At 38.3% G+C, this 23,192-nt stretch overlaps 2 protein-coding genes across 4 annotated transcripts in view; one reads left to right on the top strand and one right to left on the bottom strand.

Moving 5' to 3' along the window:
- The window catches only part of Sytbeta (Synaptotagmin beta), a 59,781-nt gene that overhangs the window by 2,007 nt on the left and 34,582 nt on the right, over window positions 1-23,192 (bottom strand). Inside the window, exons 1-7 of one of the 3 annotated variants that reach the window (XM_065864399.2) lie at window positions 22,173-22,524; window positions 6,620-7,031; window positions 6,289-6,546; window positions 5,683-6,172; window positions 527-807; window positions 321-470; window positions 47-187 (exon numbers count right to left, since the gene is read on the bottom strand). In XM_065864399.2, coding sequence (XP_065720471.2) covers window positions 47-187; window positions 321-470; window positions 527-807; window positions 5,683-6,172; window positions 6,289-6,546; window positions 6,620-6,979 — 1,680 coding nt within the window. In that variant the 5' untranslated portion in view covers window positions 6,980-7,031; window positions 22,173-22,524. Of the gene's footprint in view, window positions 1-46; window positions 188-320; window positions 471-526; window positions 808-5,682; window positions 6,173-6,288; window positions 6,547-6,619; window positions 7,032-22,172; window positions 22,525-23,192 lie in introns of those variants that run through there. The other 2 variants (XM_036815314.3, XM_036815315.3) reach the window with 2 other exon arrangements.
- Window positions 11,164-11,718, top strand: LOC108010911 (uncharacterized). Its single transcript, XM_017075911.4, has 2 exons — window positions 11,164-11,418; window positions 11,478-11,718. Exons 1-2 carry the CDS (start codon window positions 11,238-11,240, stop codon window positions 11,567-11,569), a joined length of 273 nt encoding a protein of 90 aa, XP_016931400.2. The 5' UTR covers window positions 11,164-11,237; the 3' UTR covers window positions 11,570-11,718.

Raw genomic sequence — 23,192 nt, 5'->3', positions numbered from 1 at the left:
CCAATCCGGCCAAAAAGGAAAGGCAATGGCTAAGGCTAAAGGTTACCTCGATGGCTGCATTGTGGAGATAATTTGATTGCAAATTAAACGTGAACGCCTCGTTCCAAATGGGGTTGGTGGGATCGTCGGACTTCGTAATGCTCGTCTTTTTCTTCTTGATGCGCTTGCCGTTTTGAATCAGGTAAATCTGAAAAAATATTAGAGAGGATTATGAGGATTTTCTAAAATATTTTTAAATGATTTTTTATTGTCTTATTTTATAAAATGATGATTAATGATTTTGGACGTCTAGTTGTCATAATAACTATTATTGACGGTACCTTCACATATGGTTCCTGAAGAGTTTCCAAATTTCTGGCCTTCATAATGACAACTGTTAATCGCTCAGCCTGCGGTAAATAGTTCAAAGAGCAAAGGAGCTCCGGTCGATCCTCCTTGGGTTTCTTGGTGCGCAGCAAGTCTCCCCAGATCTGAAAGTACTTGGTATTAACACTCTAATTAATAAATTGCCAAAATATATACTCACCTCCACCGACTTGGAGAGGTCCAGACCATCCACAGAGATGCGAACCTCTCCAATAATGTCGTTGTGTGAATAGCGATCGTAGTCGAGCACTTGGAGGATCAGCTCCTTGCCTTGGAGCTGATCGCGGGAAACCGGGAACTTGAAGTGCTGGTCAAAGTAGGGATTTGATTCACCACGATGGATGTGGGTCTGCCGCTTCCTGCTGTCGACTTCCGGTTGCAACATCAGCCGGACATAGGGATCCCGGAAACCACCCTCCTCGATGGGACTAAGACTGTGAGCTAAGGTAGGAGGATGCGTTGTATTAGTGTAATTTAAACTCTTTTAGGTAGAGGGCTAAAGCAGATTTGCATATTGGAAAATGGCGTTTACTATGTAAGGGCTCTATATCTATAAATAATTTGTATATTCCTTTAGTATCTAATTGAAAGAAAACAAATAAAAACTGATTTCAACTTAGCAAACACACAAACATATATCAAGCATTAATAAGTTCGTATTCAGACATTTTCTCCGGGAATTACAAGTATTAGAATGTGCCGTGTTGAACTGAAGTTACGCTGTGTGGAAAGGAGGACTTTGGAGTTTAATATTTCCAACACTATGCCAATGCAGAGACTAATGGAGGCGTATGCCCAGTATTTCAAACTTGACCTACGGAACATTTACTTTAAGGCACAAGGCATTCGCATTGGAAACAACGACACGGCGCAATTTCTGGGTCTGCGCAATGGCTCTGTCGTAGAAGTCAGGTCAAACTTCTATCAATACATTTCGAACGAATAATTAATTTGATTTTTGATTGTATACTCTGAAAGTTGTGTTCATGTTTTATATTCGTTGCATTTTAAGCTGTTTTACTAAATAAAATTATAGGTTGTTCAATATTTGTTTAACAATGTTATAGATTGTAAGGAAAAAAGTGGACGTCGTTTATAAGAATAATTGCAATAGGTTAAAAAGTGGACCCTCGTTTAAAAGAACAATTTGAATGCACAATATTAAAGAATTGAACCACAAATTCATAGAGGTATCACACGTCTAAACCGGGATCCAGTTACTCAAGTTATGGAATCTAGAAGTGCAGCTTTGGGTACCAATTTTGGAAACCATTGGAAATACGGAAAAATCGAACATGAAAAGGGTTAAAATTTGGACACTCGATAAAAAGAAGAATTTTAATGTAGAGTATTGGAAAATTCAACCACAAATTCATAGAGGTATCACACGTCTAAATCGGGATCCAATTACTCAAGTTATGGAATCTAGAAGTGCAGTTTTGGGTACCAATTTTGGAAACCATTGGAAATACCGAAAAATCGAACATGAAAATGCGTTAAAATTTGGACCCTCGTTAAAAAAAAGTATTTTAATGTAGAGTATTAGAAAATTCAACCACAAATTCATAGAGGTGTCACACGTCTAAATCGGGATCCAATTACTCAAGTTATGGAATCTAGAAGTGCAGTTTTGGGTACCAATTTTGGAAACCATTGGAAATACCGAAAAATCGTACATGAAAATGGGTTAAAATTTGGACCCTCGTTAAAAAGAAGTATTTTAATGTAAAGTATTCAAAAATTTAACCACAAATTCATAGAGGTATCACACGTCCAAATCGGGATCCAATTACTCAAGTTATGGAATCTAGAAGTGCAGTTTTGGGTACCAATTTTGGAAACCATTGGAAATACCGAAAAATCGAACATGAAAATGCGTTAAAATTTGGACCCTCGTTAAAAACAAGTATTTTAATGTAGAGTATTAGAAAATTCAACCACAAATTCATAGAGGTGTCACACGTCTAAATCGGGATCCAATTACTCAAGTTATGGAATCTAGAAGTGCAGTTTTGGGTACCAATTTTGGAAACCATTGGAAATACCGAAAAATCGAACATGAAAATGCGTTAAAATTTGGACCCTCGTTAAAAAAAAGTATTTTAATGTAGAGTATTAGAAAATTCAACCACAAATTCATAGAGGTATCACACGTCCAAATCAAGATCCAATTATTCAAGTTATGGAATCTAGAAGTGCAGTTTTGGTTACCAATTTTGTAAACCATTGGAAATACCGAAAAACCATACATGAAAATGGGTTAAAATTTGGACCCTCGTTAAAAACAAGTATTTTAATGTAGAGTATTAGAAAATTCAACCACAAATTCATAGAGGTGTCACACGTCTAAATCGGGATCCAATTACTCAAGTTATGGAATCTAGAAGTGCAGTTTTGGGTACCAATTTTGGAAACCATTGGAAATACCGAAAAATCGTACATGAAAATGGGTTAAAATTTGGACCCTCGTTAAAAAGAAGTATTTTAATGTAAAGTATTCAAAAATTTAACCACAAATTCATAGAGGTATCACACGTCTAAATCGGGATCCAATTACTCAAGTTATGGAATCTAGAAGTGCAGTTTTGGGTACCAATTTTGGAAACCATTGGAAATACCGAAAAATCGAACATGAAAATGCGTTAAAATTTGGACCCTCGTTAAAAAGAAGTATTTTAATGTAGAGTATTAGAAAATTCAACCACAAGTTCATAGAGGTGTCACACGTCTAAATCGGGATCCAATTACTCAAGTTATGGAATCTAGAAGTGCAGTTTTGGGTACCAATTTTGGAAACCATTGGAAATACCGAAAAATCGTACATGAAAATGGGTTAAAATTTGGACCCTCGTTAAAAAGAAGTATTTTAATGTAAAGTATTCAAAAATTTAACCACAAATTCATAGAGGTATCACACGTCTAAATCGGGATCCAATTACTCAAGTTATGGAATCTAGAAGTGCAGTTTTGGGTACCAATTTTGGAAACCATTGGAAATACCGAAAAATCGAACATGAAAATGCGTTAAAATTTGGACCCTCGTTAAAAAGAAGTATTTTAATGTAGAGTATTAGAAAATTCAACCACAAATTCATAGAGGTGTCACACGTCTAAATCGGGATCCAATTACTCAAGTTATGGAATCTAGAAGTGCAGTTTTGGGTACCAATTTTGGAAACCATTGGAAATACCGAAAAATCGAACATGAAAAGGGTTAAAATTTGGACACTCGTTAAAAAGAAGAATTTTAATGTAAAGTATTGGAAAATTCAACCACAAATTCATAGAGGTATCACACGTCTAAATCGGGATCCAATTACTCAAGTTATGGAATCTAGAAGTGCAGTTTTGGGTACCAATTTTGGAAACCATTGGAAATACCGAAAAATCGTACATGAAAATGGGTTAAAATTTGGACCCTCGTTAAAAAGAAGTATTTTAATGTAAAGTATTCAAAAATTTAACCACAAATTCATAGAGGTATCACACGTCTAAATCGGGATCCAATTACTCAAGCTATGGAATCTAGAAGTGCAGTTTTGGGTACCAATTTTGGAAACCATTGGAAATACCGAAAAATCGAACATGAAAATGCGTTAAAATTTGGACCCTCGTTAAAAAGAAGTATTTTAATGTAGAGTATTAGAAAATTCAACCACAAATTCATAGAGGTGTCACACGTCTAAATCGGGATCCAATTACTCAAGTTATGGAATCTAGAAGTGCAGTTTTGGGTACCAATTTTGGAAACCATTGGAAATACCGAAAAATCGTACATGAAAATGGGTTAAAATTTGGACCCTCGTTAAAAAGAAGTATTTTAATGTAAAGTATTCAAAAATTTAACCACAAATTCATAGAGGTATCACACGTCTAAATCGGGATCCAATTACTCAAGTTATGGAATCTAGAAGTGCAGTTTTGGGTACCAATTTTGGAAACCATTGGAAATACCGAAAAATCGAACATGAAAATGCGTTAAAATTTGGACCCTCGTTAAAAAGAAGTATTTTAATGTAGAGTATTAGAAAATTCAACCACAAATTCATAGAGGTGTCACACGTCTAAATCGGGATCCAATTACTCAAGTTATGGAATCTAGAAGTGCAGTTTTGGGTACCAATTTTGGAAACCATTGGAAATACCGAAAAATCGAACATGAAAAGGGTTAAAATTTGGACACTCGTTAAAAAGAAGAATTTTAATGTAAAGTATTGGAAAATTCAACCACAAATTCATAGAGGTATCACACGTCTAAATCGGGATCCAATTACTCAAGTTATGGAATCTAGAAGTGCAGTTTTGGGTACCAATTTTGGAAACCATTGGAAATACCGAAAAATCGAACATGAAAATGGGTTAAAATTTGGACCCTCGTTAAAAAGAAGTATTTTAATGTAAAGTATTCAAAAATTTAACCACAAATTCATAGAGGTATCACACGTCTAAATCGGGATCCAATTACTCAAGTTATGGAATCTAGAAGTGCAGTTTTGGGTACCAATTTTGGAAACCATTGGAAATACCGAAAAATCGAACATGAAAATGCGTTAAAATTTGGACCCTCGTTAAAAAAAAGTATTTTAATGTAGAGTATTAGAAAATTCAACCACAAATTCATAGAGGTGTCACACGTCTAAATCGGGATCCAATTACTCAAGTTATGGAATCTAGAAGTGCAGTTTTGGGTACCAATTTTGGAAACCATTGGAAATACCGAAAAATCGTACATGAAAATGGGTTAAAATTTGGACCCTCGTTAAAAAGAAGTATTTTAATGTAAAGTATTCAAAAATTTAACCACAAATTCATAGAGGTATCACACGTCTAAATCGGGATCCAATTACTCAAGTTATGGAATCTAGAAGTGCAGTTTTGGGTACCAATTTTGGAAACCATTGGAAATACTGAAAAATCGAACATGAAAATGGGTTAAAATTTGGACCCTCGTTAAAAAGAAGTATTTTAATGTAGAGTATTGGAAAATTCAACCACAAATTCATAGAGGTGTCACACGTCTAAATCGGGATCCAATTATTCAAGTTATGGAATCTAGAAGTGCAGTTTTGGGTACCAATTTTGGAAACCATTGGAAATACCGAAAAATCGAACATGAAAATGGGTTAAAATTTGGACCCTAGTTAAAAAGAAGTATTTTAATGTAGAGTATTAGATAATTCAACCACAAATTCATAAATGTATAACACGTCTAAATCGGGATACAATTATCCAAGTAATGAAAATTAGAAATTCAGTTTTGGGCATTCTAAAGGGCAATGGAATTACGGAAAAATCGAACATGCGTAAAAAAATTACCTTCAATCAGATGCACTGTCAGATCGAACAGGTGATAGTCGTACTTCACACGCAGGTGCAATCGGCCCACGGCGTGACTGGATTCCGGAGCTGTGAGATAAACGGGTCCGTCGGGCAATCGGTAGAGATCGGGTTGAAGGGCTCCCAGCGGGGAGGCAGGACCCATGGCGGGATCCACTCCGGGCTGGGATCGTGGCGGTATCAGCAGCGGCGAAAGGCAACGACCTCCGGCCACGCCCTTTCCCGAGCTACCGCCCCCCATTCCCGATCCTCCGGCCAAAGATGCCAGGCTGCTCTGCGAAGGACTGGGTGTCCTGAGATCCCCAGGATCCGCCGAGTGTGCGGGACTGCCGCAGCGGGCATCCAATGAAATGGTTCGCATGGGACTGGGAGATCTGGCCAAATGGTGCGGAAATGCCGGCTCACTCGGCAGGGAGCTACGTCCGTCCGGTCCAAAGGTCCTTATCTGTGGCGAGGATCCACGATGACCCTGCGATGTTGAGAGTATAGTAGTACATATTATATTTACATTTGCATATTATATAACATTTGTTTTAAGCTAAATTTTTTTTTGATTGGTAAGGTGTTTGGTTTAATCCCACTTACCGAATGCCTGGATGGGGCGCTGTCCACGCTGCTCTGGCTGGAGATGGACGGCGTGCGCTGGAGGCGCGGCGGGAAGGAGCGACTCTGGTGGTGCAAGTGCAGCGGACTGTGGAACACCTCGGCGGGTCCGCGCAAGATGTCCGTTCCGGTGGCCGAAACCGTGCCCATGTGGTGATGGTTGAGGCCCATGCCACCGTGCATGCCATGCATTTGGCTGGCCGGCTGGATGGGCTGACATTCCTTGGCAATGGCCACCTCCTGTGGGAATTTAAGTTAATCAAATAGAATACATTAATAGGGTTGACTAAAAATAATCTCTGGATTTAGGAACCTCCGAGTCCGTAGGCAAATCACAGCTATCGCTGACACTACCGGCCGAAACACTGCCAATTCCGCTGGTGGTCGAGGTGACCGACGAGGCCGATGGCGGCGGGGTCATGGGTTGTGGCGGCGGTGTGGTGGAGCCCTCCCCCATCGGCAGGATGTGCACCACCGACGACCCGTTGCCACCAGAGCCACTGGCACCACCGGTGGTTGAGCTACTACCACTCCCACTCGGTGATCCCTCGTCCGCCGAATTCCGATCGAGGGTGACGCGACGCACTGCGCCCACTCGCTCCTTGGCCATCCGCGACCAGGACTCGATGCGCTTGTGGGCCAGCCAACAGGCCGCCGGACCCAGACCACTCATCTCTTCCCAAATTGCGAAACGAATGTGTCTACGGGAACTCCGCTTTTCTTCGCTGCGGAGAACAGAAGGATTTGTTGCTTGACTACCTCGAACATTTGAAAAAGGAACTGCTGCTTCACTTGCTTTCTCTCTCTCTTTCACTTTACACTCAAAGAAATAATTGAAAAGGTATTCAAGTCATTTTTAAAATATATTCATATTCTTTTTATGGCTAACATTATCTATGCGCTTTTTGCAAGGAACACTTATGGATTGAATTAAGAGATTTTGGGTCCAGGTCACCAGTAAGGTTAAAAGGCTAATTAACTGAGCTGAGGACTGATATAATTTTTTTCTAAAGTCCGTAATCACATTATGACTAATGAATACTGAATATGGAATGAATATATTAGTATACCAAGTATCACATTAAAATTAATAATAATAATATCAACTCTTAAAAAAAAGGGGCTAGTATTTTTTAAAATTACTCCCATGATTCTTGTCATTTTTCAAACTCATGGTAAATTTTTCCCAGTGCACCCACACACTTTTGGTCGCTGTTAATCGGCTTAGGCAAATGCAGTCGCGCGCCATTAGATTCCACCAACCACAAAAGAGGAAATGGAACTGGATGAGATGCCCGGCACGAGTGCGGTTTCAGGTTGGAAGCCCTGAACCGGCATTAATTAGGGCCAAGTAGGTCATGGTGCAACATTTTTGAATACACCCGCTATTAAAGCAAATTGCAACTTGGAGTCCTTTAGCTAAAACTTTGTGAATGTTACCAGTAAAAGATGCTTAAAGATTACAAAAACTTCAAGAAGCTTATTTTTTCACGCTCCCAAAAAAATACATCATTGTTGCATTCCAGGAAGACGTCGTAACCTTCCTATTTTTGACAGTCGGTCCCCTTTCGACTCCCGCTCAATATATTTTTTGTGAAAGGTTGTCTGAACTTCAGCAATCTCTGCTCAGCCATCGCTTTTATTGGGATTCTGAATGGCAGGTGGGAAATGGGTATTCTTAAAGCCAAAGCCATGGAAACTGCGCTAACGAACGAAGTGCGTCAGAATGGTGGCAGTTCCGCTAATAAGTCAGCTAACTAGTTTTGTCGTCATCACAATGTGTGCGAGGGTACCTAATTATCCGAGTATAAAAATGACGTACAAAAACCGAAAGGAACAATTTAGAAAAAGCTTTAAAAAGATTATAAAATATGTTTGTAACCAAGTCCTATAATACATTTTTATTTATTCAACATAAAGAGAAACATGGAAAAAATATGTCTTTTTTTTATATTCTGTTAAAGAAAGAATGTATAGTGAAAAAAATCAATCTATAAACGTTTTGGCCGGAATTATTCATAGATCAAATGATTATAATATTAATATCGGTGTAAAATCATATATAATTTTCAACATAAATGTCATAAGCCATATTTTGAGTTCAAAATTATGATTTTTATCCGTATTTTTCCATTTTTTATCAGTGTATTCCATGAAAGTGACAGCTGCTGATGCTAATGAAAGTAGTGTTTTAACTGCTTCCTGCTGGTCCTGCAAACTTCTGGTTAATATTGGACAGCCTTCAGCAGGCCCAAAAATATACAGAGGAGGCTCTTTCTCGGCTTCATCCCACCAACGATATCATCATGAATATGCAGACGAGGCATTTTCCGGCAAACCTCACAATTCCCCGGCGGGCGATTTATCTTGCAGTCCGCATTTCGATTTCGCCTTGTGCATTCCATTTCAATCCACTCCTAGAATTCTCAAGTTTTTTTTTTTCGTTACGCAGCGTGGCGAATGGCGAAATGCGAATTCATTGGCATTTGTACACGCCCAAGTGCCGTTAAATAGTTGGAGAATCGGGTAGAGATACATCCGTATCTCGGGAAAGCAAGAGGGGTGGCTCAATACAAAAGTAAACAAAAAACTTATTTTTCAAGTATTAAATAAATTAAATGAAATTAAGCACGTGTAGCGAATGACATCAAAACATGGCAACGACCCTAAAGAAAGAGGGAGAGGTACACGGATATAGAGTGCGACAGAGATGGAGGCGATATCAAGGACCAACCCTCAAATTAGTTTGGGATAATAAAACTGTGCTCGGCCAAAGAAAAATGTTGTCCAAGTCTTTGTCGCTCACCGACAGCCCTTAATGTCCTTAATGTGCATGTGTGCGGTGTGTCCTAGATCTTGTAAAAGGATTTTTATTGATTTCGTAACATTACTCTGAGTTATTCATCACTTTCATTGCTCTGCCTGTCGCCGATTTGGCTGCTGATTTTCGGGGGTACGAAACACAGCTGTTCTTATAATTTTCAGAAGGCTACGGGTTGGAACTACTCCTTAATATGAAGTTAAACTAAACAAATTTATATAACTAGGAGCTAAAAAGATACGCAGGAGAACCTCACTTAAAAAGGTTCTTGAAAAAATATTATTTAAATAAAAATATTAAAAAGAGAAAAAATTGGAGTGCTGAAGTTTCCTGCCTTAAGCCAAAAAGGAAACATTTTACGTGGAAATTAAACATGGCATTAATAGCTAAGTTCCACTTCCTTAAACGTATCCTACTATTAAATAAATAAGTATAGTGTTTGTGGAATTACTATTTCAGCTTTATACCTGCCATACGTTGAGGAATTCCCGCCACTAATAAGAGAGGATTACCAAGTATAAAATAAACAACTATTTTCCCCCATAAAAGGACAACATAAACCAGTAATTGGGGTGTCGATTTCAAAGCTCTAAAGTGTGCTCACTAATCCTCCGTTGATCCCCTCGAGTGTCAACCAAGAATGTTGCACATCGCCGGGAATTTAAGGGGGAGGACTGCGAAAACATCAACGATAATTCCATTGAAACGCAGCCAACCGCACCGTTGCTAATTGACACCTATGTAAACTGCAATCAAAGCGACAAACAGCCAAGCCCACACTTTTCAAATTGCTCACCCCATTATAAATAGAAAATGAGCGAAAAATCCTGGCAAAAATACCCAAAAAAAAAGCAAATAAAGGAAAACTAAAAACCCTAACTCAAAGGGAGCCGCACCCAGGACGAGAGTGAAAAAAAGGTGCTGCATGTGGCAACTGCAACACATCATCATCGTATCAAGGGTCCAGGTTCCAACCCCCTAGGATACTCGAGTAGATAAATATGAAATTGAAATTTTCCAGCTTGTTTGATATTGCTGAAGGATTGATTAATGGGATTACCATGGCTATACATTCCTCTATGCTAGAGCATTTCCACTTCGTTGTGTTAGACTGCGCTGAACTTTCAACTTTTCACTTTCGCATTTCCTCTTCGGGCTGCTATTTTCCCTTGAAGCTCTTGTTGGATTTTTCTGCTCTTGACTGTCAGTTATAAGCTTGCACACTAAGTGCTAAAACATTGGCTTCGAACGTGGAGGAAATGTGTGTACAAGTATGTGAGCAAGGGACCCTAAGTATATATAAACACGATAATACTCTCAGCCAGCTCAGCTCAAACAATTCTGACATACTTGAAAGATGTTTCTTTAAACTGAAGACGCACATCGCATCCATGAGATACTTCTAGATTTTTAAGAGTTGACGTGTACACATAGACATAGAGCAACTAAGCAATCAAAGAATATGGCTTTAATATTTAATTATTTCATTCCAAGAAAGTTTTTCAGACAAACAAAATTATAGTTAAATGTAATTATTTTATTTCGGGCAAGTTCTTAGGAAATCCCAAGTTTAAATTTAATATTACATTTTAATAATTGATATTACCAGCAATATTGCATTTTAAAAGATTATAACCTATTTTCTGTTTGATTTATTTTCATTTTAAGGGGCCTTTTAATACATGGGACTTTGTTCTTCGCTTAAATTAAAGGTATATATGAATTTAAATTAAATTCCAAGATAGTAATACTATACTAATTTGACTTTCGTTTCCCCCTCTATACATGCGAACATGTCAGGAGAAATTAATTTGAATTCTGCTGAACTTTTTCGATTAAAGTGTTTGCATTTTGGTGGGCGAGTGCATCGTAATCCTGCTGCATTCTAATTAGTTCCTCAAAGTCATTACAAACTTGTTGCCGCTGGGGGCAAAGATGGGAGTTTTATAGTGTTCTGGGCATTAGCATGTGGAAACTTTGATGGGAAACTTTCGATTAGCAGGCTGAGATAGTTTAAATCTCTATTTTTAACTTCCATTCCGTCAAAACTCATTTGGCAGTATTACTCTTTTGTCAGCAGTTCGAAATTTTGCAGTTAACTTTAGTCGTAATGGCTGGCCGTCTGCTTGGTATCCTGCATTTGGGCGAAAAAATCCTACCCAAGAGCAAGTTGCTCCATCAATCTTTATACTTTTCGAGGGGCATGGCCAAGAAGAAGGACGAAAGCCGGGGAACCGAAAAGGGCAAAAAAACCTGTGGGAAGAACCAGTTCTTTGGCGGCTGCTTTAAGAGTGGGTGGTAAACTTCCTACTAAACCAGTTTTATTTTTACCATTTGAGCTCTTTTTCAGAATCGGAACCATATAGAAAGGAGAACAAGAAGGAGAAAAGCAAACGCTGTCGGGATCCCTGCAAAGATGGACCTTGCCGTCCCGAGAAATAGATTACTTTCACTTCCCTAAAAACTGCAATTACTACTAAGGTCACTTCCTCCGTTTGGTTTACATTTCCATACGGTTTTCATTGCAATTTCCTCTTTGAAAAGAGTATACCAAGTCAGATTCCGTACACAGAAAATAAAAAAGTTTCCTCTAAGAACATTCCTTGCATTGATTCATTTTTATTTTATGGTATGAAACCTATTAACCAACTTTGATTTATTTTATTGGTTTAAAGTTATTGTAAAAAGTTCTGAAAACATTAAAAAAGGTAGATAGAATGTTTGAAGAAAAAATCCCTGTTGGATTTCATTCCTCGAATTTGTGTAAAATATGTTCAAAAAATATGGCTTAAAGATAAAAGCGTTTGCAAATTTTCTTTCAAACTTTTTGCCGCACTCGGCGCACACAAATTACACTTTACATATGTGTCCTATCTGGATTTGAAACCAACCTTTCGCAAACAAAAGATACGTGAGGTTTCCCGGTGAAAAACGCTCAGCATCTGTTGACACCTGTATGGAAAGAGGTGTTATTCAGTCCACTCCCCCTGTGGCCCCCCTTTTTGACTGTCAGCGGCAGACGACGCCCGTGGATGTGCACCCCGTATAAGCTGTCATTGTGCTGCATACATTTTAATCCTATTAGCACAATAGTTACTGTTATTCCATATTGCAGTAATTTCTCTAGATTGCTCTCCCTGCCGCAGACATGCCAGCAACAACGACGTTGTCCTGTCACTCCGCCCAGCCGACGTCCTTGAGCTTGACCACCCCACCCAAGCCGCCCACTTTTTAAACCAAGGTTAAGCCGTACCCACACCTCTGGGAAATAGAAAGGAGTGGGGTGGGGTTTCGGGAAATGGAAATGGAAATTGTCATCGCTGCCTTAGTTGTTGTTTCAGTTTCTGTTTAAGCCACAATGCTGCTGCTTTTTTTTATTGTATGCACAAATATCCTGCGGTGCTTTGGCCAGGACACTTAGGTGTGGTCCTGCAGTCTTCGAATTGCTGAGCGCTGAAAGCTATTCTGCGTGGCTCGAACAGGTGCAAAAGGCTTCGGCTGCTTAAATGTGGGCCAAAACGGGGCCAAAGTGGCAACGGTTGGTCAACTGCTGAACGGCTGAAAGGCGGTGACGTGATGCCACAGGCTTTGGCTACCAATGGAAAAGGTTTTCGCATTCCTGAGTGGAGATTTACTGGGGCTCATTTGAATTCCAAAGTGAAGTAAGAAGGAGCAGGTTAAGTGCTTCCATAAAGTTGAAATAAACCAACGGTGGAATATGAGTTTTGTTTGCAACAGCAGTTTTTAAACAGGCACGGAGAAAGATTTTCTTTATCATAGCTCTATTCAGCTTAAAACTTTTGATATAAAATGAAAGCACAGCGATTAAGCCAATAAATTCCAAAATATTTACTTTACTTAAGCTTAGTCTTCAGCCAAATTGTTTTTTTTGAGGGAAATAAGCATTTTTTTGTTTTTTTGTTCGCTAAACTCAAAAGCAAAGGGGAAATTAAACTTATAATGATTTACTATATATAATTGATTAACAAACATTAAATGATTGGTTCACCAAAAAGCATTGTAGTTATTACAAAAGAATTTACATTACCTTGGGCCAAAGCATCATCATCATGCCAAAAACTATGAGTTCTTTAAAAATTTAGGAGCAGCTAATTTCAGGAACTAATTTATATTTACTTTGGCCAGCAAACTCTTTTGGTTTAATATGCAGCCCCCAAAAAGCTATCACTCCATTAAAATGCTAATTTATGTAGTTTTTAGTTTGCCAACTATTACAGGTCCTTAGAGCTAACTTTATAAACTGACATGTGTCGGTTAGTGGAAACTACTGGCAAACTCATTAGAGCCTCAGACCCAGGACAAGGTCAGGCTAATCTTTTTGGCCAAAAAAGGACAATTATCAAACAAATTAGGTCTGCACATCGACTTCATTGTAGTTTCGACAAAAGCCAAACAAATGGACGGGATAACTTTTGACACACGTCGTCTAAGCCGTAATCTGAGCCGGGCTAAAAAGGAGGCAGTCGGGATATACGGGGATCGGGAATCGGGAGACCGGAATACGGAATCCGGAACAAGGATTCAGGAGCGGCAGACAAATGAACGGCAAACACACGCACACAATAAGATTTCCGCTGCATAAGTCTTTTGTAATCTCATTTAAATAATTGCGGCCAACAACAGTGGAAATGTGATGCGAGATGGCACAGAAAGCAAATCCGCAAATCTCTGCTTCTAGCCGGACGGACAGCCATTTGAACGTGGCCGGAAATTAAAATGTAAAACAGCAGCTCATTATACGCTCACCTACACACGAAAGAGATGGCAACGGATGATGGAAAAGAGACGGCAACAGAAGGTCTCACTTACACTGTCAAAACGGTAATTCATCTTGCACTTTTTGTGGCTTAAAGGAAATTGGGTTGCTCGGTTTTACTCCTTCCGTGCGTGCACTTTATGATCCTGCCACACAATTTGTGCTGCCTGTTATTGCCCGACATTTATGGGGTTTATTTTGTGGAAGGGAAGTAACATGCCAACTTTGTACCCCGGCCTTGGGATGCACTTTATTGGAACCACCCCCCTGCCATCGCCATTGCCATCACAATCCCCATCCTCATGCCACTTGGCATAAAACTAGTCTTTATTGCAACAGCTAAAAAGCGGGCGGCACGATATTAATGCGGGCTTTTATTTGGATCCGCTCCAGTGAGGCAGTTTTACACAATTTTAAAATGTGTTAAGGAAGCAGAATGGCTTAAATTGGTGTAGTTCATGGATAATGGTCAATTATAAGTAAATGGGAAAAGGTATTTTATACAGTATACATAAATTACAGCGTAAAATTGTAGTATAGTAAAATTTTTAACCACACTAATAAAATATACTTAATTTTAAATTCAATAATGTAATATTTTAATTCCGAAAATGAATTTAAAAATAAGTTTACTCTTTAAGACTTTAGTAAAAGTTGTGAAACGTGGTCACTACTTTTAAGCTAAAGTATTTATAAGATAGCCATTTCAGTCCTTAAACTGTAGTGATTTTATAAAATGTTGTTTACCTTATTGTTTAAAAAATATATTTATAATTTTCCATTTAATTTAAAAATTATTCATTTTATTTATTTATATGGCTGTCTCTTTTTGTCTGTCTCTTGATGTTTTAAAATTTTTAGGGATAAGGAAATTTTTGTTTTTAAATTTCGAGAGCCGCCCACAGCGCTCGCTTCACAGCCGAATTAAAACTTTATCTCGGTTCACATATTTCGCTATTAAAAGGCCAAAGTTATGCATCACCAGCCAGCTCATAAACCGATATAGTGGCCCATAAAAGCTAAACGGAGAATAAAATAGTTTAGCAATTGCCGGCGGGTTGCAACAAGTGCTGCAAGCATTAAAGAACAATCTGGGATGGATTTTCAACAGTTTGGCGCACATATTGTTGAGGAAAATCGGTGGGAAATGGCGCAGTTATTGTGTGGCGAGAAAACCCCCGATGCCGAACCAACCAACACTTGTCCCGGTTCTGGGGAAACTCCGGCCGATGATAATCCGCTCATCAAACGTCAATACAGCTCGCATCGCTCCTCGAGGAAGGGATGCCGTTGCCGGATGCCTGTCTGTCAACTTGTTTACAAAGGCGAGATGCGACGAGCGAGTCCTTGCGGGTATGGGGATAGGATACCAGGACCTCATCGTCTGAAGCCACCCGGAGGCAAGAAATTAATCACCAATACAATGGAAATCGTGCGGCTGCAGTGCATCGATTGCATTTAGCGGTGGCTTTAGCTTTTCCCGGCCTCTTCCCCAGCCATTCAATCTACTTGGGTCTCTGGTAAATGCCCTGCGGCCACACGCAGTGGCTTACGAATGGGTTTGCCGGAATGTGTTTAATGCTATTTGCCCTATTCTCGGGTAAAGTTCTTATTGTTATGGTATTATCTTGTTGGAGGTAGTGGCATTTTGGGGGATAATTTCTACAAACGCGATTTAACTATGGTTAATTCAATAAGATGTGAATTATAGATTTTCGGAAGGGAGTATCTTGCTGGGGTTCCTTTTTTTAAACATTTTCAGAAACAGGTTTTTCAGAATTGAATACCTTACTCAATTAAAATTAGGTATCTGCATTGTCTTTTACTATTTAAATCCGAAATTACCTTAAACTGTTAGTAAACTTTCGAATAATAAAGCCTAATAATACTACTTTTTTATCAATTTTAAAATGAATCTACTACTAAAGACCATTTTCTTAAAACAAGTACATTTTCTAAATGTCAAAAATCATCCCCAATATTTTTGTCAGAAGTCTTGTATATTTAAATACACAAAAATTTTCATTTATCAGACTTCTATTATATTTCCTAGGTTTTAAGCCAATTAAGATACCTAAAAATAGCTGTCCCCCACTCCTACAAAAGTGTTGCAAATTTTCTCAGTCCAGTTAGTTGTCAAAATCTGTTAGCAAACTCCCTCTATTGACAACACCCATGTGCTACCTTAACAATTCCGACAATGGCAGCCTTCTCTGCGGTTTCAATCAAAACAAAATCAGACTCAATATTGCCATAAACAAATACAATGCAAGACGGGAAATGGGGAAATGCATGAAAATCTGGCAAATGTTTTTGCAAATCGCTGCAAATCGAAAGAAAAGGATCAAAGCGAATCGTCCGCCTTTCGTCAATTTGGCCATTTAACCCTTCGCAAATCAAAGGACTATTGTTTGGGGGCCTGGCAGCAGAAATTGCACTGCGATGCATTGACATGATCCGATTTGCCAGCCATTCAGGAGAGGGAAAATGCAGCTACTTATTTGCCATCAATCTTGTTAGGGACTACCAAGAGATTTTCTTTCCCAAAGAGCATTCGTCAGTGGCACAAACACAAATCAAGGACACATTCAGCGTCTAGAATCCAACATCTTTTATGTAAGTAGCTCGTAAGGACTCATTTCATTTCTCGCAAATTCCCCCGTGGCACAAACTTTTCCAAGTCCCTTTAAATGATGTGACGTCAATGGCCTCTGTGTCTCCGTTCAGCTGTTTATCTGTTGACTTTGCCCCAAAAGAGTTTCAATTAGGCGCAACATTTTCTGTTCCAAAAGTTTTAAATATAAACAAAGCCCATCTAAATTTCGGATGTGATTTTTCCCTTCCGGCGGCGATCTCCCATCGCAGGCGATAATTTCATTTGGCTGAGCCAACTTAAGTTTTTGTTGGACAGTTTATTTTTGACAAGGGAATGAGGATGGGCGAAAATAAGTTGGTTGATTTTAAAGGGAAAATTAATTTTCTTAATATGATATTAAATTAAATGATCAAAAATAATAATAGAGTCATTTAAGTGGATGTGTTTGTAAGTTGATTCTCCTTTTATTTATTTATTGTACACTGTTGCCAAAAGCTTAAAACTTAAGGTACAGGGAGGAATCGGCCATAGTTGCTAAGACTTTCGGCCGGACTAACCATTCCTTTTATATAAAATGTTATAAGAAGTTTTTTGCATTGTAAAAAGTTTTAAATAAGTTTTGTTGGAATAAACGCAAACAAAATAATAGCTCGGGGTAAAAAGTACCTATACTCAACAAATTTTTTGTGTATCCCCCTTACAATTAAAATTCTGCATCCGTCACTGCTTTAAATAATCGAATAGCCACAATACCAACTGTTAGAGGATAATCATGTGGCCAATGTTTGTTTTTAATTTGAATAGTTGCACAACCAGCGAAACAGCGAAAAGCAGTTAATTAAATGTTTAGAAAATGCCAGCGGAATACAGAGTTTTGCAATTAGTTTTTCATATTTCGGTGCAACTGATGGACATTTCAATTGTCAGTTTGTGATGGACAAATTAATTATTGGGTGAAATTTGATTGCCATTTGCCAGGGCAACAGGGCCCCAACTTTTTGGTCCCCCCAAACTTCCTGCATACCCCACCCCCTCTACATTTATTTTCCCTGTGCAAAAAGGTTCTGACAAATCGATGATTTGGGTTGTATGCGTGAACGTGTACGTGTGAGCCCAGAATCGTTATCAGGGCATCATTTTTGGCTTTCATCTCTCTGTCGCTGGGTTTTTCCCACCCCCACGGTTTTCCCCCCCTCGCTTTTCCACCCTCCCTGTCAACCGGCTATAAAAAATATTTTGAAAACTTTCTGCTTGCATAAGCCTGAGTGCTCACTGTTCGTGGTTATATGGATTTCGCCCGTTGGCCATGGCTCAAACCTGGAATCAGGTTTCAATATCTCGAATGGCTCCGCAAATTGCCTGCGAAAATCTATTGCAAAATTGTACGTGATTTCTCCTTCTCAGAACACAGATCACAAAGACCAAGGCCGTTTTATGGGAAAATCCGTTTTGTGGAAATATGAAATAGGAAATGCCTTCCACGTTTATTGCATTCGAACTTTTGTGTTATTCTTTAATTTGATTTCACTTCCTCTTTGTTAATAAAAACGACGGTGGTTTTCTACTTATTGCTGTCAGGAAAATGGAAATATTTCTGTTAAGCTTTTGTGGAACAGTTTGTGTGATGGAAAAGTTGAAAACTCTTTGAGTTTCGGATTTCCTCGAAAGCAGACGAATGCCTCTTTTGAGGGACATACATATATTTCCTTCTTGGTGTTGGCAACCCATATTGATTTTGGTCAACTGAAATCCCTGCTCTACGTGATTCCATTTCGAATTCAGCTTTCACTCCGCGCCCTCATGCATCTTAATTGCATTTGCATATTGCACCGACCATAAGTGCATTAAGCCTGGCCAGAACTCCCAGCTGATGCTGCCACATATCCGCATCCCCATCCGCATCCGCACCCACATCCGCCGCCTCGTCATGGCCATTGTTTATTGTTTATTTATTGCGCTTTTAATTAACTGCAGACTGTATCTGTGTCAGTTTTTTCTTCCCATCCGCCCACTTCACCTTTTCCCTTGCCAGTTTATGTGTACTTGCCCTTTTTTTATGGATGACTTGAGGCCTGGTAAACAACACATGCAAATTGGCACAGTGGTTTAAGAAAGTCTGCGCATGAAAGTTAATTACATCAGAGGTACGGAAACTTCAAAAAAGTAAACTGTAACACCCACTAAAAACAGGATGAACATCAGTAAATGTTTGTAAAAAATTATTTAGACATGGGAAATCTATTAATGTACCATTTAAAATAAAGCAAATGAATTCAAGATCACTTATTGATCAAATATTGATTAAATCTTAAGCTAATATTAAAGTTCATACAACAACTTTATATGACAAAAAGTAATAAATAATAAAATAGAAGAATACCGATAAAAAGTAACCTTATTTAAATAAAAAAACGAAAACTGCCAGCTTTAAAAAGCAAATCGCATTACGACCTTTCAATATTCATTGAATGCCCTGCGAACTTTTTTTTTTGCATCTCTGTAAGCCTTGAATAAGCGGCTTATGACTAAAACAGCTAGGTTTCACTTTTAAAGTTTTTTTCAGGAAGTCTTATTTGCACCCAGTGAATGTCCGTATTTGTATCTTCATTTATATCATTTTTCATAATTTTTTAGAATTTGATTTTTCATAGCTGACGGCAATCAAATGAAAACCAACCAACCAAATGTCCAACGGAAATCAAGTAAACTAATTTAAGTGCGCATACAAATGCAGATAACACACATACAAGAACATATGCATACGTGTACACATGTACGTGCAATCATTTGAATAAATCATATTTCAAGCCCTCTTCTCCACCTAACTTTTGCTAATGCACTACGAAAATTAAACTTTGTATTGGATAAGTTCGAAAAATTAACAATCTTATCGATTTTTGTTCTTATATATTGAGATCGTGAATTCCCATATACCTATCCACTTTAAATATTCAAAAATATTTAAATTTATAAGACTTAGTTCCATTTTTGATTAAAAATTGAGTTTTATAATGTTAGCACATGATTTTGGCGAAGTTTTAGTAGTTATTTTATAATTTTTAAGATCATTTCTATGATTTCAGACCTGAATTTATTAATCATCACGAATTTCTGTTCTATATTGATATAGATATAATTATTTTCTCAGTGTAGTTATGACCAGTTCCAGCTTGTTGAGCTTTTGGACGGAAATGCATTGGCTAACCATGGGGGAAATGGGGACGAATGGGCTGGGGCTGGGATGAATATCCTGGAGGGTGGTGGGGGCTAATGCAATCAACTCATACATATGCAATTTGTATGCACGAGAACGAACTCCCTTCTATGAAGGCGCGAGGGCGTCTATGTGTATGTATTTGCGTTTGCGGGTAAATTTTGTATCTGAGTAATTGCCAAGGCTGAAAGATATTTGGCTTAGATGCAGCCAGAGAGCAACTCGCATGCCAAATTAAGATTTACGACTTGGTTGCGAGCAGTCAACTGGAAAGACAGTAAGCCAAAGAAAATTCGGGAAAAATAGGAAAAACAAGGAAAAACCAAATGCAGCTGAAGATCCCACTTGAATATCCCCATTCCCCGGTTTTTGTTTGGCCATATCCTCTTATGTTTTCTTGGCCCGTGACTCGTTGCAGACTCCATTTTCGTCCTTCTAATTGTGACAAATTGTGTGGCACATGCAACATGTTCTACGTGAGTGTGTGTGTGTGTGTCTGCCAACGCGTGTCATAGGGCCTCTCTGTCGCACTCTCTCCTATCTCTTTCCCTCAGGCTGCCATTTATTGTTATCCACAAAATGCTGACATATTTTTCTATTATACGCTGCCTCATTGATATAATTTATGGACTCCCTTCTTGGCATCTGTAGATGTGCGTCCTTATATAGGGACTCCCAGAAGCCTTTCGTGTGCGTTTTTAATGGGTGATGAAGGGGGATAAGGATGCTGCTGAAGCACGTGAGCAACAGCAGGGGCAACAATAACATTTAATAGGCGCACGGGGGCAGAGATGACTGCCTAAACATGCCCTGATTTGACTCCTCTTTGACACACGAAAAAATTCTATATAAATTATTGAAAAACGAAAAAAAAAGAAGAGTATTAAAAAGTGGTTCCCATTATAAATTTTAATCAAAAGATCAGATAAAAGGTTACGAAATTGTAACTGACCCTAACAGTTAAAGAAATATAATCTTATATAGTGTGCTTCATCCAAGAAAATATTAGGTCTTATACAAAAAAACGTCGATTTCGATCATCTCTCTGTATTTCTTGACATTTTGATAGGACATCAAAATGTTATGAATAATATAAGCCCCCGTTTATTGCTAAAATTAAGTGTAAATGTAAGGGCGTACACCTTTTAAACGATAAAGTATTTGTTCCTTTGAAAATTTCATTTTATTTTTAATAAAAAAACTTATTATAACATCAACATTCTTTATAGTGAAGGAGCCTGCCATCATCTCTGGTTAATAGGGGAGTTCCCCTACCACAAAACCAGGGAGATGCTCCATTAACGCTCCCTAGTAGAATAGGAAACAACCACCCTACGAATTTGTGCACTCGCCTGATTCGTTATCTATAAATAATTATATTAACTTTGCTTTTTGCTCTTGACTAGGCCTAAACACAAGAGGATGGGGGAGGGGGTAGGTCTCGAGAAGGACTCATCAGTCAGCGAGCTGCAGTTTGGGAAGGGGACTGGGTTTGGAACAGAGTTTTGGGGACCGCGCCTAGAACTCAGCAAGGAGCACAGGGCGCATACGAAATTTTTGTGGCAATCCCTCGAAGAACAGCGAAACAGAGAAGGAGAAAGAGAAACGCAAAAACAGGGGAGAAGGGCCAAAAAGCATTTGCTAATATCCAACATGAGCACACTGACAGAAAAATATAGCTCTTCTCAACAAAGAACTGTCATGAAAATATTTTATGGGGGATTTTTCCGATCATCTTTTCACTAAGAACTAGTCTCTAGCATTTTTTCCAGATACACCCAGTTCCTTAAGGGGAAATATTTCTGTTTTTATTGAGTTTGGGTGTAATATTTTCCATTTCTAACATTCCAGTGTAATGGGACTTCCGTTAGGTAAATAAAATCTTGAAACATCTATTTGAATAATTAAAGATATAATCATTCTTGGCATCAACTTGATTTCATTATTTAGTAGGAACCACTTCTTAAATAACATTCTCCATTATTAATAAGCCTAAGATTTTTCCTTGTGCACAAATATTTTCATTTTTCTTTGGGACAAAATTTTCAAGTTTTTTTTTTCTCCGCTTTGACGTGGGGACTTTAATCGAAATTCCAAAGATATTCCAATTGCAATTTGGCCAACGGGCACGAACCCTACCTTGGGATATGCTCAAGACAAGGGTTTTGTGCCCAGGAAAACCGAACTAATTAATGCACAATTAATTTTCCAACGCCGCGGGTTCAATTAACTTTCCAATTAGCCAAAAGCAAACAAGATGCATGGACCTCATGAATATGTAGCGATATATATCTAGGATAAAGCCTTTCCCAGCTGCTGACACATTTGATTTGCTATGGAAATGAACTGGTAAATAATAGATGGGACGGTATAAGTTTTGGCTGCGTGAAAGTTTTGAGGAGAAAGTGGGTACCAGAGAGCGAAAACAGCGAAGCAACAGTTCCAAAAGTTCCTTTACCTACTTGATATTTCTCTTCTTTTTATTTTCTTTTTTCTTTTTTTGTTGGCAACAAGCCGAACTGAAGGGATTAGAGAGCGCTCGGCCTAAACTTGGTTAACATTTTTGAGCACAAAACTCTTGGCCATATTGCAGAGTCACACAGACACAAACACCGCCGCAAAATATCAAAAGCAATATGTGGCAGCAACAACGACTGTGGCACGAAACTCAATTGAAAGTTGGCTCTTGGCGTCCATTAATTGCCGTTCAGCGATTTCATTTGCTGCCTTTGGGTTTGTATTGACCCGCTGGGAAAATCCGGATGCCGCGAGATGTTCTTCACTTGGGTGCTGTACGCGTGCTACTGATTTTCCATTTTCACGCAGAGCCAACAAGTTGCAAAAAAAGGGAACTTCATTCGAAAGCACTTCGTCTTCGGCCTTGCCAACTGCCGACAGAAACGGAAAGAGCGAGTGTTCTACTGCCCCGAAATTGATGACAAAACACTCGGGAAAATTTGGGAAATTCAATACTTTGTATTAGAGAATGTTAAACCTAACGATACTCGAAAAAATTTTGGATGCTCCATATTTTTTATAGTTAAGAAAGTAAGCACTTATAATGGTCTATGTACATAAGTCAACCCTAAACTTCGGGTACAATTAATTTAGAATCAAATCTTTAATACGATTTTAAAAAATGTCTGATTTTTATACTTTAGAGAACGTATATTTTCTGGCCCAATAAAATTTGTATACAATGCAAGCCCACCTTAATCTAGAGAAATAGAAATTCCTTCTAGCATTCGAAAAGATACTGAAATAAGTATAGAGTTTAATACATGAAATTAAAAAAATGTTGGCCTAATCTTTTTTAAGAATATATATTTTAGCAGACTTTAAGAAAAAATTTCTTACCTATAAACATTTCTTGAAATTAAGAATGATTTCTAAAATTTTCAGAATAATTTTTCAAAGTGCCAGCAGCAACAACAAAGCAAATGAGAGAGAGAAAGTATCAATCGTGTAAAGCTCATTT

This window comes from Drosophila suzukii, chromosome 3, assembly GCF_043229965.1.
Source record: "Drosophila suzukii chromosome 3, CBGP_Dsuzu_IsoJpt1.0, whole genome shotgun sequence".
NCBI lineage: Eukaryota > Metazoa > Arthropoda > Insecta > Diptera > Drosophilidae > Drosophila > Drosophila suzukii.
The sequence above is the reverse complement of the archived record's forward strand: the minus strand, read 5'-3'. Positions and strand labels throughout refer to the sequence as shown.